General features: G+C 48.9%; 1 protein-coding gene across 2 annotated transcripts in view; it reads left to right on the top strand.

The window, feature by feature from the left end:
- Positions 1–15,290, top strand: part of BRWD1 (bromodomain and WD repeat domain containing 1) — a 403,503-nt gene that overhangs the window by 139,558 nt on the left and 248,655 nt on the right. For both annotated transcript variants that reach the window (XM_063956583.1, XM_063956584.1), the window contains exon 15: positions 648–782. In XM_063956583.1, the coding sequence (XP_063812653.1) occupies positions 648–782 (135 nt within the window). The remainder of the gene's footprint in view (positions 1–647; positions 783–15,290) is intronic.

Raw genomic sequence — 15,290 nt, 5'->3', positions numbered from 1 at the left:
CCATATTTTATTTACAAGCGTTTACTCTGACTTCAGGTGGTGAAAGCATTCTGAAGAAATGGTAAGTTAGAGTAACCTGTGTAAAGCTCTAATTGCAATGTTTCATACTAGAAATAACATGTTTCATATAACCTGTTAGAAGTCTGTGGAATCTTGTGATTACACTAGTGCGACCATGTGCAGGATGGGACTGCCTTATAAATGGTGGCAACGTATCAGGAGCGCGCTGAGCCGGCTCTTTACAATACCCGTTGACGTTCTGGAAGTTGAATATTTCTATTCTCAGATTACACGGTTAACTTCTTTCAGACATGTGACAAGGTCATTATAGATCAGTGGTTCTCAAACTCTGTCATCAGGACCCCACACGGTTCGCGTTTTCCATGTCACCCAGCAGCTGCACTGTGTATCACCAACTGTCACATTTTAAAAATCTACAGGTGACCTGCTAAACTTGAACCGTGTGGGGTCCTGAGGACCGAGTTTGAGAACCTGTGCTATAGATGAAGCTATATGGCTGTAAAATATCTGGAATTGAAACAAAGTATATTATCTCATTGGTTTGTGCGCACATGTCCTATTTAAAACCACAAATAAAAACAAAACAAAGGAGATGGAGAACACTGACCTTATGATATTTGTCACAGGGTCACGATGATGACATTTATGTCTTGGAACCTCATCCCTCAGACTCTAGAGTGATGTTATCTGCTGGACATGATGGAAATACTTTCCTGTGGGATATTATTGATGGCACAAAATTAATGCATTCCTTCAATGCGGTAAGATCATTTAGAATGTTTTCAAGAGCCTACAAATATGGCAGCTTATTACTGTGAAGAATTTTCTTTGTGTTCTTTATGTATTGTATGTCAAACAATAAAAATAAATAATTACACAAGATTATTTAACATACTACAATAGACAATAATAAAAGTTCTGTTTTAAAATAGTGGAGAGATCAGGTATAGAGAGAAAAGCGGATAGAAGACCTCAGTCCAATATAAGACAACTAGTTCAAGTCAAAATGAACTTGAGTGTAGGGTTCCACATCCCCCATATATAAGTAGATCTTGCTGAAGGAGGCATTGGTAGTATCTTCTCGTAGAAATGGGAATTTCTCTTTCTTTCACTGGGGGACAAACAATGTTAGAAGATGCTTCTCAGTGGGGCTCCAGACTGTAGTGGCCTCTGTGAAGCATGTTTTTGTCAGACATGGGGATAGTCCCCTTGGTATGTCCCAGTCTGAGCCAGCTTGGGCCAATACCCTCTCCGCTGCTATGCTTGAGCGGTCTCAACAATTAACTCTGTCTAGTCAGAAACGTCCGTTTTCTCCGGCAGGGTCCATAGGTTATCCACAGGATAACAATGGGATATGATGGAGCGACAGCAGATTGGCACCAAACGGTCACAAGCTTTCAGTCCTCCCAGGATGCAACGGGCCCGTTGGCTCAGGCAAATCAGTTTTTTGTTTGGTGCGACAGGAGCCGGACCATGGTCACAGTGCTGCTGTTTCTTGGCAGCCCTAAGCTTTCTTATCTTATTTTTATAGTCTTACCACGTTTCTGAGTGATCTTTCCTAACAGCGTCTTATACGCATATTGGAAAGAGTCGCTCCAACAACTCTCCATCGGGTTGCAACAGCGCTTACCCATGGTACAAGTGCTGTCTCGACGGGCATCTGTGTCGGATGTAACTAGCAGGTCCAGCAGACGTTACCAGGCTGTGGCTGGAGCACGTGGAGAAGGTAAGTCATCTGTTCCACTTAGTAGGGGAGTAATGGACACAGCCGCACTGTATTGGGAGGAGACTACCAAACAGTAGCTGACGCGCCGCCACCACGGGTGCTCCAGCGCTAGGCTTTAGGGATCATAAGGCACCAGGATTAGTATGAGGCTGCAATCCCTAGGGTTGATGTCAGCGGTGGGGAGTCAGACGCTCTCCTAGTCTCCCCTCCCCCCAGTTCATGACCAGTTTCCGCCGGTCTCCCGCCATGAACTGAATGCCTCATTTCCGTCTCAGACGCTACCACGAGGGGTCTCTGTCGCAGCATAGGTGGCTGCGTCTGTATACACTAAAGCTACTGCGAGGAGATGGGGTCGCTGTACAGGCGTACGGATACCGGTGCGTCTGTATGCACTGTGCGTCTGTGTACACTAGAAGTTTCCGGAGCGGCAGTGTACACTAGTAGCCTCTGGATCCACTCAGCGTTCGCTAACGTATTGATCGATCTTGGAAGTGGGGTGAGTCTCCCTGTATCCCACTCTATTGAGTACTGGTTGCACAGCACTAAATTTTTATCTAATTTTGTTAGTATGAATAGTTAACTTTAGTGCCTATTGCATATGAGTCTGTGTACATTACTGTGGTTTTCTTCACAATGCGTCCGAATACGTTAAAGAACTGTATAGAACAGAGTTCAGTAATATGTACTCCTACATACTTTGAAATATGTTTGTATTTGATAATTTGCTCATATGACTAATAATATAACATGTGACTGACTGCTAGTGTGATTGCTGACTTTATATATGTTTGTCAGTGGTTTCTTCTGAGCTTCAATGCTGGTGCATGGGTTGGGGTCAGATTTGATATCACTTTAAATATAGTAAAGTGACTGCAGTCACAAATTGTGTAGTACACTGAAAAATGATTATTTCTCTTACGTCCTAGAGGATGCTGGGGACTCCGTAAGGACCATGGGGTATAGACTGGCTCCGCAGGAGACATGGGCACCACAAAGAACTTTAGAATGGGTGTGCACTGGCTCCTCCCTCTATGCCCCTCCTCCAGACCTCAGTCAGTTCCTGTGCCCAGAGGAGACTGGGTGCATTACAGCGAGCTCTCCTGAGTTTCTCTGAAAAAATAATTTTGTTAGGTTTTTTATTTTCAGGGAGCACTCCTGGCAACAGGCTCCCTGCATCGTGGGACTGAGGAGAGAGAAGCAGACCTACTTAACTGATAGGCTCTGCTTCTTAGGCTACTGGACACCATTAGCTCCAGAGGGAGTCGGAATGCAGGTCTCCCCTTGCCGTTCGTCCCGGAGCCGCACCGCCGTCCTCCTCACAGAGCCGGAAGACAGAATCCGGGTGAGTATAAGAAGAAAGAAGACTTCACAGACGGCAGAAGACTTCAGATCTTCCCTGAGGTAAGCGCGCAGCGGTAACGCTGCGCGCCATTGCTCCCACACACAACACACACAGCAGGCACTGATGGGCGCAGGGGGGGCGCCCTGGGCAGCAATATAAACCTCTAGGACTGGCAAATACATATATATGGGCTGCGGAGGCAGTAGATATAAAAATCCCCCGCCAGTATTATAAAGTTGAGCGGGACCGAAGCCCACCACTGGAGGGGGCGGAGCTTGAGTCCACAGCACTAGCCAGCGCCATTTTCTCCACAGAGCACTGCAGAGAAGCTGGCTCCCCAGATTCTCCCCTGCTGTACACGGTGACACAGGGCAGAAAAAAGGGGGGGGGGGGGGGCGCATGTGTAAGGCGCTGTGAGTGTATTATACAGATAATAATATATATATAAAAGCGCTATATTATCTGGGAATTTGTTTCCAGTGTCAGTTGGCGGTGGGTGTGTGCTGGCATACTCTCTCTCTGTCTCTCCAAAGGGCCTTATTGGGTAACGGTCTCCATAGAAATATATCCCTGTGTGTGTGGGGGTGTCGGTACGAGTGTGTCGACATGTCTGAAGTGGAAGGCTCATCTAAGTAGGAGGTGGAGCAGATGATTGTGATGTCTCCGGCAACGCCGACACCTGATTGGTTGGACATGTGGAATGTTTTGAATGCAAATGTGACCTTATTACATAAGAGGTTGGACAAAGCAGAGTCCAGGGAAAAAGCAGTGAGTCAATCAATGGCTTTGACTGTATCACAAGGCCCTTCAGGGTCTCAAAAACGTTCTCTATCCCAAATAGCAGACACTGATACAGACACGTATTCTGACTACAGTGTCGACTACGATGATGCAAGGTTACACCCACGGGTGGCCAAAAGTATTCCGTATATGATTATGGCAATAAAAGATGTTTTGCATATCACAGATGACCCCTCTGTCCCTGACAAGAGGGTGCGCATGTATAAGGAAAAGAAACCTGAGGTAACCTTTCCCCCATCTCACGAGCTGAACGAGTTATTTGAAAAAGCTTGGGAAACTCCAGACAAAAAACTGCAGATTCCCAAGAGTATCCTTATGGCGTATCCTTTACCTGCACAGGACAGGGTACGATGGGAATCCTCGCCCAGGGTGGACAAGGCTTTAACGCACTTGTCCAAGAAGGTGGCGCTACCGTCTCCAGACACGGCAGCCCTCAAGGATCCTGCTGATCGCAGACAGGAAACTACCTTAAAATCAATTTATACGCATACGGGTGCTTTACTCAGACCGGCAATAGCATCGTCATGGGTATGTAGCGCGGTTGCAGCTTGGACAGATACCTTGTCAGCTGAGTTGGATACCCTAGATAGGGATACCATTTTATTGACCTTAGGTCACATTAAAGACGCTGTCTTATATATGAGAGACGCTCAAAGAGACGTTGGGCTGCTAGGTTCGAGAGCCAACGCCATGGCGATTTCTGCTAGGCGAGCCCTGTGGACCCGCCGATGGACGGGTGATGCCGACTCAAAGAAGCATATGGAGGTTTTACCTTACAAGGGTGAAGTTTTGTTTGGGGAAGGTCTCGCGGACCTGGTTGCCACAGCTACCGCGGGTAAATCTACCTTTTTGCCTTTTGTTCCCCCACAGCAAAAGAAAACTCCACAATTTCAGATGCAGTCCTTTCGGTCGCATAAGTCCAGAAGAGGTCAGGGCTCATCCTTCCTCGCCAGAGGTAAGGGTAGAGGGAAAAGAACGCCTGCTTCGGCTGGTTCCCAGGAACAGAAGTCCTCCCAGCCAGGTCTGGGGTCTATCAGACGTGGATCCTTGGGCGATGGAAATTGTATCCCAAGGCTACAAACTGGAATTCGAAGAGGTGCCCCCTCGCCGATTTTTGAAGTCGGCCTTGCCAGCTTCTCCCCCAGAGAGGGCAGTAGTGTTAGCTGCAATTCAAAAGCTGTGTCAACAGCAAGTGATTATCAAGGTTACCCTAGTCCAACAGAGAAAAGGGTACTATTCAACGCTGTTCATGGTCCCGAAGCCGGATGGCTCGGTCAGACAGATTTTAAATCTAAAATCCCTAAACCAGTACTTTAAAAAGTTCAAATTCAAGATGGAATCGCTCAGTGCAGTGATCTCCAGTCTGGAAGGGGGGGATTTTATGGTGTCGCTAGACATAAAGGATGCATACCTTCATGTTCCAATATATCCTCCTCATCAGGAGTACCTGAGATTCGCTGTACAGGACTGTCATTACCAGTTTCAGACGTTGCCGTTTGGGCTTTCCACGGCCCCGAGGATTTTCACCAAGGTGAGGGCGGAGATGATGGTGCTCCTGCGCAGGCAGGGAGTCACAATTATCCCGTACTTGGACGATCTCCTGATAAAAGCGAGATCGAGAGATCAATTGCTGAAAAGCGTGTCGCTCTCCCTGAGAGTGCTACAACAGCACGTTTTGGATTCTAAATCTACCGAAGTCACAATTAATTCCAACGACTCGACTATCATTCCTAGGCATGATTCTGGACACCGGAACAGAAGAGGGTTTTTCTCCTGATGGAAAAAGCCCAGGACCTCCAGAACAGGGTCAGAGACCTGTAAAACCGAAAAGAGTGTCTGTTCATCAATGCACTCGAGTTCTGGGGAAAATGGTGGCAGCCTACGAGGCCATCCCATTTGGCAGGTTTCATGCGAGGACATTTCAGTGGGACCTTCTGGACAAGTGGTCCGGGTCCCATCTACAAATACATCAGAAAATAAGCCTGTCCCCCAGGGCCAGGGTGTCTCTCCTGTGGTGGCTGCAGAGTGCTCACCTTCTAGAGGGTCGCAGGTTCGGCATTCAGGACTGGGTTCTGGTGACCACAGACGCGAGCCTTCGAGGATGGGGAGCAGTCACGCAAGGAAGAAATTTTCAGGGACTATGGAGGAGGCTTGTCTACACATCAACATACTGGAATTAAGGGCCATATACAACGGCCTACGACAAGCGGAGAATCTTCTTCGCGACCTACCGGTTCTGATTCAATCAGACAAGGTCACAACCGTGGCTCATGTAAACCGCCAAGGCGGGAGAAGGAGCAGAGTGGCAATGGCGGAAGCAACCAGGATTCTTCGCTGGGCGGAAAATCACGTAAGCGCTCTGTTAGCAGTCTTCATTCTGGGAGTGGACAACTGGGAAGCAGACTTCCTGACAACTGGGAAGCAGACTTCCTCAGCAGACACGATCTCCATCCAGGAGAGTGGGGACTTAATCCAGAAGTTTTTGCAGAGATAACAAGTCTTTGGGGAATTCCTCAAATAGACATGATGGCGTCAACTTCGGAGGTATTTTGCCAGGTCAAGGGACCCTCAGGCAGTAGCGGTGGACTCCCTGGTGACACCATGGGTGTTTCAGTCGGTCTATGTGTTCCCTCCTCTTCCTCTCATCTCAAAAATATTGAGAATCATAAGACGAAAAAGAGTGCAGACTATACTCATTGTCCCAGATTGGCCTCGAAGGGCCTGGTACTCAGATCTTCAGGAAATGCTCACAGAAGATCCGTGGCCTCTTCCTCTCAGGGAGGACCTGTTACAGCAGGGGCCCTGCGTGTTCCAAGACTTACCGCGGTTACGTTTGACGGCATGGCGGTTTTACACCGAATCCTAGCTGGGAAAGGTATTCCGGAAGAAGTCATTCCTACGCTGATAAAGGCTAGGAAGGAGGTGACGGCGAAACATTATCACCGTATCTGGAGGAAGTATGTTTCTTGGTGTGAAGCCAAGAATGCTCCTACGGAGGTTTTCCATCTAGGACGTTTTCTCTGACGTCCTAGTGGATGCTGGGAACTCCGTAAGGACCATGGGGAATAGCGGCTCCGCAGGAGACTGGGCACAACTAAAGAAAGCTTTAAGACTACCTGGTGTGCACTGGCTCCTCCCTCTATGACCCTCCTCCAGACCTCAGTTAGAATTTTGTGCCCGGCTGAGCTGAATGCACACTAGGGGCTCTCCTGAGCTCTTAGAAAAAGAAAGTTTATTTTCGTTTTTTTATTTTCAGTGAGATCTGCTGGCAACAGACTCACTGCTACGAGGGACTAAGGGGAGAGAAGCGAACCTACCTGCTTGCAGCTAGCTTGGGCTTCTAGGCTACTGGACACCATTAGCTCCAGAGGGATCGAACACAGGCCCAGCCTCGGTCTTCCGGTCCCGGAGCCGCGCCGCCGTCCCCCTTACAGAGTCAGAAGCAAGAAGAGGGTCCTGGAAATCGGCGGCAGAAGACTTCTGTCTTCATCAAGGTAGCGCACAGCACTGCAGCTGTGCGCCATTGCTTCCCATGCACACCTCACACTCTGGTCACTGATGGGTGCAGGGCGCTGGGGGGGGGGGGGGGCGCCCTGGGCTGCAATATTGAGTACCTTGGCTGGCAAATAACACATAATATAGTCATAGAGACTATATATGTGTAAAATACCCCTGCCAGATATACATAGAAAAAAGCGGGAGAAGTCCGCCGAAATAGGGGCGGGGCTATCTACCTCAGCACACTAGCGCCATTTTCCCTCACAGCTCCGCTGGAAGGATCGCTCCCAGGCTCTCCCCTGCAGTTTCCAGACTACATAGGGTAAAAAAGAGAGGGGGGGCACTAAATTTAGGCGCAATATTGTGTTTACAAGCAGCTATTGGGAAAAATCACTCAGTTATAGTGTTAATCCCTGTGTTATATAGCGCTGTTGGTGTGTGCTGGCATACTCTCTCTCTGTCTCCCCAAAGGGCTTTGTGGGGTCCTGTCCTCAGTCAGAGCATTCCCTGTGTGTGTACGGTGTGTCGGTACGGCTGTGTCGACATGTTTGATGAGGAGGCTTATGTGGAGGCGGAGCAGGTGCCGATAAATGTGATGTCACCCCCTGCGGGGTCGACACCTGAGTGGATGGATATGTGGAAGGAATTACGCGACAGTGTCGACTCCTTACATAAAAGGTTTGACGACATAGCAGATGTGGGACAGCCTGCTTCTCAGCCTGTGCCTGCCCAGACGTCTCTAAAGCCATCGGGGACTCTAAAACGCCCGCTACCTCAGATGGCAGACACAGATGTCGACACGGATACTGACTCCAGTGTCGACGACGTTGAGACTAGTGTACATTCCAATAGAGCCACCCGTTACATGATTACGGCAATGAAAAATGTGTTGCATATTTCTGATATTACCCCAGGTACCACAAAAAAGGGTATTATGTTTGGGGAGAAAAAACTACCAGTGGTTTTTCCCCATCTGATGAATTAAATGAAGTGTGTGAAGAAGCGTGGGCTTCCCCCGATAAGAAACTGGTAATTTCTAAAAGGTTACTAATGGCGTACCCTTTCCCGCCAGAGGACAGGTCACATTGGGAGACATCCCCTAGGGTGGATAAAGCGCTCACACGTCTATCAAAAAAGGTGGCACTACCGTCTCCTGACACGGCCGCCCTAAAGGAGCCTGCAGATAGAAAGCAGGAGGCTGTCCTGAAGTCTGTATATACACACTCAGGTATTATACTGAGACCGGCTATTGCTTCAGCATGGATGTGCAGTGCTGCAGCTGCGTGGTCAGATTCCCTGTCGGAAAACATTGATACCCTAGACAGGGACACTATATTGCTAACCGTAGAGCATATTAAAGACGCTGTCTTGTACATGAGAGATGCACAGAGGGATAATTGCTCCTGCCAGGAGAGGATTGTGGACTCGGCAGTGGACAGGAGATGCAGATTCTAAAAGGCACATGGAAGTATTGCCTTACAAGGGTGAGGAGTTGTTTGGGGATGGTCTCTCGGACCTCGTTTCCACAGCGACAGCTGGGAAGTCAGCATTTTTACCCCATGTTCCCTCACAGCCAAAGAAAGCACCGTATTATCAGGTACAGTCCTTTCGGCCCCAGAAAGGCAAGCGGGTTAGAGGCGCGTCCTTTCTGCCCAGAGGCAGAGGTAGAGGGAAAAAGCTGCAACATACAGCCAGTTCCCAGGAACAAAAGTCCTCACCCGCTTCCTCTAAGTCCACCACATGACGCTGGGGCTCCACAGGCGGAGCCAGGTACGGTGGGGACCCGTCTCAAGAACTTCAGCGACCAGTGGGCTCGCTCACGGGTGGATCCCTGGATTCTACAAGTAGTATCTCAGGGGTACAAGCTGGAATTCGAGACGTCTCCCCCTCGCCGTTTCCTCAAATCTGCCTTGCCGACAGCTCCCCCGGACAGGGAGGCAGTGCTGGAGGCGATTCACAAGCTGTATTCTCAGCAGGTGATAATCAAGGTACCCCTCCTTCAACAAGGACGGGGTTACTATTCCACAATGTTTGTGGTACCGAAACCGGACGGTTCGGTGAGACCCATTTTAAATTTAAAATCCTTGAACACTTATATAAGAAGGTTCAAGTTCAAGATGGAATCGCTCAGGGCGGTGATTGCAAGCCTGGAGGAGGGGGATTCCATGGTATCACTGGACATCAAGGATGCTTACCTGCATGTCCCCATTTACCCTCCTCACCAGGAGTACCTCAGATTTGTGGTACAGGACTGTCATTACCAATTCCAGACGTTGCCGTTTGGTCTGTCCACGGCACCGAGGGTATTTACCAAGGTAATGGCCGAAATGATGATACTCCTTTGGAGAAAGGGAGTTTTAATTATCCCGTACTTGGACAATCTCCTTATAAAGGCGAGGTCCAGGGAACAGTTGTTGATCGGTGTAGCACTAGCTCGGGAAGTGCTACAACAGCACGGCTGGATCCTGAATATTCCAAAGTCGCAGCTGGTTCCTACAACGCGTCTACTGTTCCTGGGGATGGTTTTCTGGACACAGAACAGAAAAAAGTGTTTCTCCCGGAGGAGAAGGCCAAGGAGTTGTCATCTCTAGTCAGAGACCTCCTAAAATCAAAACAGGTGTCGGTGCACCACTGCACGCGAGTCCTGGGAAAGATGGTGACTTCTTACGAAGCAATTCCATTCGGAAGGTTCCATGCAAGGATCTTTCAGTGGGATCTGTTGGACAAGTGGTCCGGATCGCATCTTCAGATGCATCGGCTGATAACCCTGTCTCCAAGGACCAGGGTGTCGCTGTTGTGGTGGCTGCAGAGTGCTCATCTACTAGAGGGCCGCAGATTCGGCATACAGGACTGGGTCCTGGTGACCACGGATGCCAGCCTTCGAGGTTGGGGGGCAGTCACACAGGGAAGAAACTTCCAGGGACTATGGACAAGTCAGGAGACTTCCCTACACATAAATATTCTGGAACTAAGGGCCATTTACAATGCCCTAAGTCAGGCAAGACCCCTGCTTCAACACCAGCCGGTGCTGATCCAGTCAGACAACATCACGGCGGTCGCCCATGTAAACCGACAGGGCGGCACAAGAAGCAGGATGGCAATGGCAGAAGCCACAAGGATTCTCCGATGGGCGGAAAATCATGTGTTAGCACTGTCAGCAGTGTTCATTCCCGGAGTGGACAACTGGGAAGCAGACTTTCTCAGCAGACACGACCTCCACCCGGGAGAGTGGGGACTTCATCCAGAAGTCTTCCAAATGATTGTACACCGGTGGGAAAGGCCACAGGTGGACATGATGGCGTCCCGCCTCAACAAAAAGCTAAAAAGATATTGCGCCAGGTCAAGGTACCCTCAGGCGATAGCTGTGGACGCTCTGGTAACACCGTGGGTGTACCGGTCGGTGTATGTGTTCCCTCCTCTGCCTCTCATACCCAAGGTACTGAGACTAATAAGAAGGAGAGGAGTACGAACTATACTCATTGTTCCGGATTGGCCAAGAAGAGCTTGGTACCCAGAACTTCAAGAAATGATCTCAGAGGACCCATGGCCTCTGCCGCTCAGACAGGACCTGCTGCAGCAGGGGCCCTGTCTGTTCCAAGACTTACTGCGGCTGCGTTTGACGGCATGGCGGTTGAACGCCGGATCCTGAAGGAAAAGGGCATTCCGGAGGAAGTTATCCCTACGCTTATTAAAGCTAGGAAAGAAGTGACCGCAAACCATTATCACCGCATATGGCGGAAATATGTTGCGTGGTGTGAGGCCAGGAAGGCCCCAACGGAGGAATTTCAGCTAGGTCGATTTCTGCACTTCCTACAATCAGGGGTGACTATGGGCCTAAAATTGGGTTCCATTAAGGTCCAGATTTCGGCTCTATCGATTTTCTTCCAAAAAGAACTGGCTTCACTACCTGAATTTCAGACATTTGTTAAGGGAGTGCTGCATATTCAGCCCCCTTTTATGCCCCCAGTGGCACCTTGGGATCTCAACGTGGTGTTGGATTTCCTAAAGTCGCATTGGTTTGAACCACTTAAAACCGTGGAACTAAAATATCTCACGTGGAAAGTGGTCATGCTGTTGGCCTTGGCTTCGGCCAGGCGTGTGTCAGAATTGGCGGCTTTGTCTTGTAAAAGCCCTTATCTGATTTTCCATATGGATAGGGCGGAATTGAGGACTCGTCCCCAATTTCTCCCAAAGGTGGTTTCAGCGTTTCATTTGAACCAGCCTATTGTGGTGCCTGCGGCTACTCGTGACTTGGAGGACTCCAAGTTGCTGGACGTAGTCCGGGCCCTAAAAATCTATGTTTCCAGGACAGCTGGAGTCAGAAAGACTGACCAGCTATTTATCCTGCATGCGCCCAACAAGTTGGGTGCGCCTGCTTCAAAGCAGACTATTGCTCGCTGGATCTGTAGCACGATTCAACATGCACATTCTGCGGCTGGACTGCCGCATCCTAAATCTGTAAAAGCCCATTCCACGAGGAAGGTGGGCTCTTCTTGGGCGGCTGCCCGAGGGGTTTCGGCTTTACAACTTTGCCGAGCAGCTACTTGGTCGGGGTCAAACACATTTGCTAAATTCTACAAGTTTGATACCCTGGCTGAGGAGGACCTAGAGTTCGCTCATTCGTTGCTGCAGAGTCATCCGCACTCTCCCGCCCGTTTGGGAGCTTTGGTATAATCCCCGTGGTCCTTACGGAGTTCCCAGCATCCACTAGGACGTCAGAGAAAATAAGATTTTACTCACCGGTAAATCTATTTCTCGTAGTCCGTAGTGGATGCTGGGCGCCCGTCCCAAGTGCGGATTGTCTGCAATACTTGTGTATAGTTATTGTTTAACTAAAGGGTTATTGTTGAGCCATCTGTTGAGAGGCTCAGTTATATTTCATACTGTTAACTGGGTATAGTATCACGAGTTATACGGTGTGGCTGGTATGAGTCTTACCCGGGATTCAAAATCCTTTCCTTATTGTGTCAGCTCTTCCGGGCACAGTATCCTAACTGAGGTCTGGAGGAGGGTAATAGAGGGAGGAACCAGTGCACACCAGGTAGTCCTAAAGCTTTCTTTAGTTGTGCCCAGTCTCCTGCGGAGCTGCTATTCCCCATGGTCCATATGGAGTTCCCAGCATCCACTACGGACTACGAGAAATAGATTTACCGGTGAGTAAAATCTTATTTTCTCCACTTTCTACAGACAGGAGTGGATATGGGCCTGATGTTAGGGCCAAAATTTGTAACTTAATGGAGCCTATCTATTTTCTTTCAGAAGGAATTGGCTTCTCTCCCAGGAGTCCAGACTTTTGTAAAGGGAGTGCTGCACATCCAGCCTCCTTTTGTGCCCCAAGTGGCACCGTGGGACCTTAATGTGGTATTACGGTTCCTAAAATCTCACTGGTTTGAACCGCTTCAGTCGGTTGAATTAAAATTTCTCACTTGAAAGGTGGGCATGTTGGCCTTGGCATCTGCGAGGCGGGTGTCCGAATTGGCGGCCTTGTTTCACAAGAGCCCCTATCTGATTTTCCATGTGGATAGAGCAGAGTTGAGGACTCGTCCTCAATTTTTGCCCAAGGTGGTTTCATCGTTTCATATGAACCAACCTATTGTGGTGCCTGTGGCTACGGGTGACTTGGAGGACTCCAAGTCCCTGGATGTAGTCAGGGCCTTAAAAAAATCTATGTAGCCAGGACGGCTCGGGTTAGGAAAACAGAAGCACTGTTTGTCCTGTATGCAGCCAACAAAGTTGGCGCTCCTGCTTCGAAGCAGACTATTGCTCGCTGGATCTGTAACACGATTCAGCAGGCTCATTCTACGGCAGGATTGCCGTTACCAAATTCGGTCAAGGCCCATTCCACTAGGAAGGTGGGCTCTTCTTCGGCGGCTGCCCGAGGCGTATCGGCTTTACAGCTTTGCCGAGCAGCTACCTGGTCTGGTTCAAACACTTTTGCAAAGTTCTATAAGTTTGATACCCTGGCTGATGAGGACCTTGCGTTTGCTCAGTCGGTGCTGCAGAGTCATCCGCACTGTCCCGCCCGGTCTGGAGCTTTGGTATAAACCCCATGGTCCTTACGGAGTCCCCAGCATCCTCTAGGACGTAAGAGGAAATAAGATTTTAAACCTACAGGTAAATCTTTTTCTCCTAGTCCGTAGAGGATGCTGGGCGCCCGTCCCAGTGCGGACTATTTTCTGCAAGGCTTGTATATAGTTGTTGCTTACATAAGGGTTATGTTACAGTGGAAATCAGTCTTTGCCTGATACTGTTTGTTGCATACTGTTAACTGGTTGCGTATGTTTCATGTTATACGGTGTGGATGGTGTGGGCTGGTATGAATCTTACCCTTGGATTACCAAAATCCTTTCCTCGTACTGTCCGTATCCTCTGGGCACAGTTCTCTGACTGAGGTCTGGAGGAGGGGCATAGAGGGAGGAGCCAGTGCACACCCATTCTAAAGTTCTTTGTGGTGCCCATGTCTCCTGCGGAGCCCGTCTATACCTCATGGTCCTTACGGAGTCCCCAGCATCCTCTACGGACTAGGAGAAAAAGATTTACTGGTAGATTTAAAATCTTATTTTATCATGTCTAAGAGCGACAAAGATGACGAGGTTACATTTAAAGTAACACCAACACTCATAGCATGTTTGTCATGTAAAGTGGGATTACCCTCTCAGGATCTGGCACATGATGGGTTATGTACAAATTGTTTTGCGTTTCAGCAGATTGCAAGACAGATCCCTGTTCAGCGGCAGGTAGATCCACCTTGGGCTATGTTTGCACAAACCTTGTCCAGTATAGCTGAACGGGTAGTCCCTACAGCTTCAATCTCGGGAGTAGGATACACTATTAACACATACATGCAGCTCCCTTCTTACGGTATAGCCCCTACAGCTTCTACAAGTAAACAAGCTGATAAACAGAGGGTAAATAAATCATCAGATTCACAGGCTACACAAGATGATACATCAGATAATGATAGCTCTATATGCTCTTCTTCAGCATATGAAGAACAGGTAGAAGGTATCGGCTCAGTGTATGTAGCTGAATTAATTAGAGCAATGAAGGCTATTCTGTCCTTAGAGGATTATTTTTTTTTTTTTATTACATTTTATTTATAGGGCGCCATAAGTGTTTCGCAGCGCCGTACAAAGGACAGTACAGGGAGACAAAACTTAGCATAACAGTAAATAAATAACAAAAATGGAGTGCAGGTAACAAAGAGCAACACAGTTCTCAAAACATAATACAGCTTAGATGTAAGTAGCGAAGGAGTAATCATTGTACTACTTGGGGCTGGCGGCCATAGATAGAGATGAGCCTTTACCAGCAGGAGAGAAAGCAGGTAAAGATGGTCGCTGAGTGAAATGTGTCAAGAAGAGGGTTTAGACAAGAGGAAAGAGGGCCCTGCTCTGAAGAGCTAACAATCTAGTGGGGAGGGGCAACAGACAGATGACATGAGGTGCAAGCAAGCAGGTAGAAGCCTGATGGTGGTATGCGAGCAAAGCAGAGATGTCCAAGGCATGGGGCAGGGGGATGGAGGAGCAGCCTAAGGACTAGGTTATGCATTGGAGGGGTACGCTTTGATAAATAGGTGGGTTTTCAATGCCCGTTAGAAGCTTTGCAAGGTCGGGGAGAGTCTAATGGAGCGGGGGAACGCATTCCACTGAAGGGGTGCAGCACGGGCAAAATCCTGAACTCGTGCATGGGAAGCAGTGACCAAGGCAGAGGAGAGGCGACAGTCATCAGCCGACCGTAGTGGGCGGGAGGGAGTATGAAGGGAGAGGAGGTTGGAGATGTAGGGAGCAGTGACATTAGAGATGGCCTTGTATGTGAGGGTGAGGAGTTTGAAGAGGATTCTGTAGGGGAATGGGAGCCAGTGTAGATTTTGTTGAAGGGGAGTGGCAGAAGTGGAGCGGC

Source organism: Pseudophryne corroboree, chromosome 2 (genome assembly GCF_028390025.1).
Source record: "Pseudophryne corroboree isolate aPseCor3 chromosome 2, aPseCor3.hap2, whole genome shotgun sequence".
Classification (NCBI taxonomy): domain Eukaryota; kingdom Metazoa; phylum Chordata; class Amphibia; order Anura; family Myobatrachidae; genus Pseudophryne; species Pseudophryne corroboree.
Note: the sequence above shows the minus strand (reverse complement) of the source record. Positions and strands in the feature narration are given on the sequence as shown.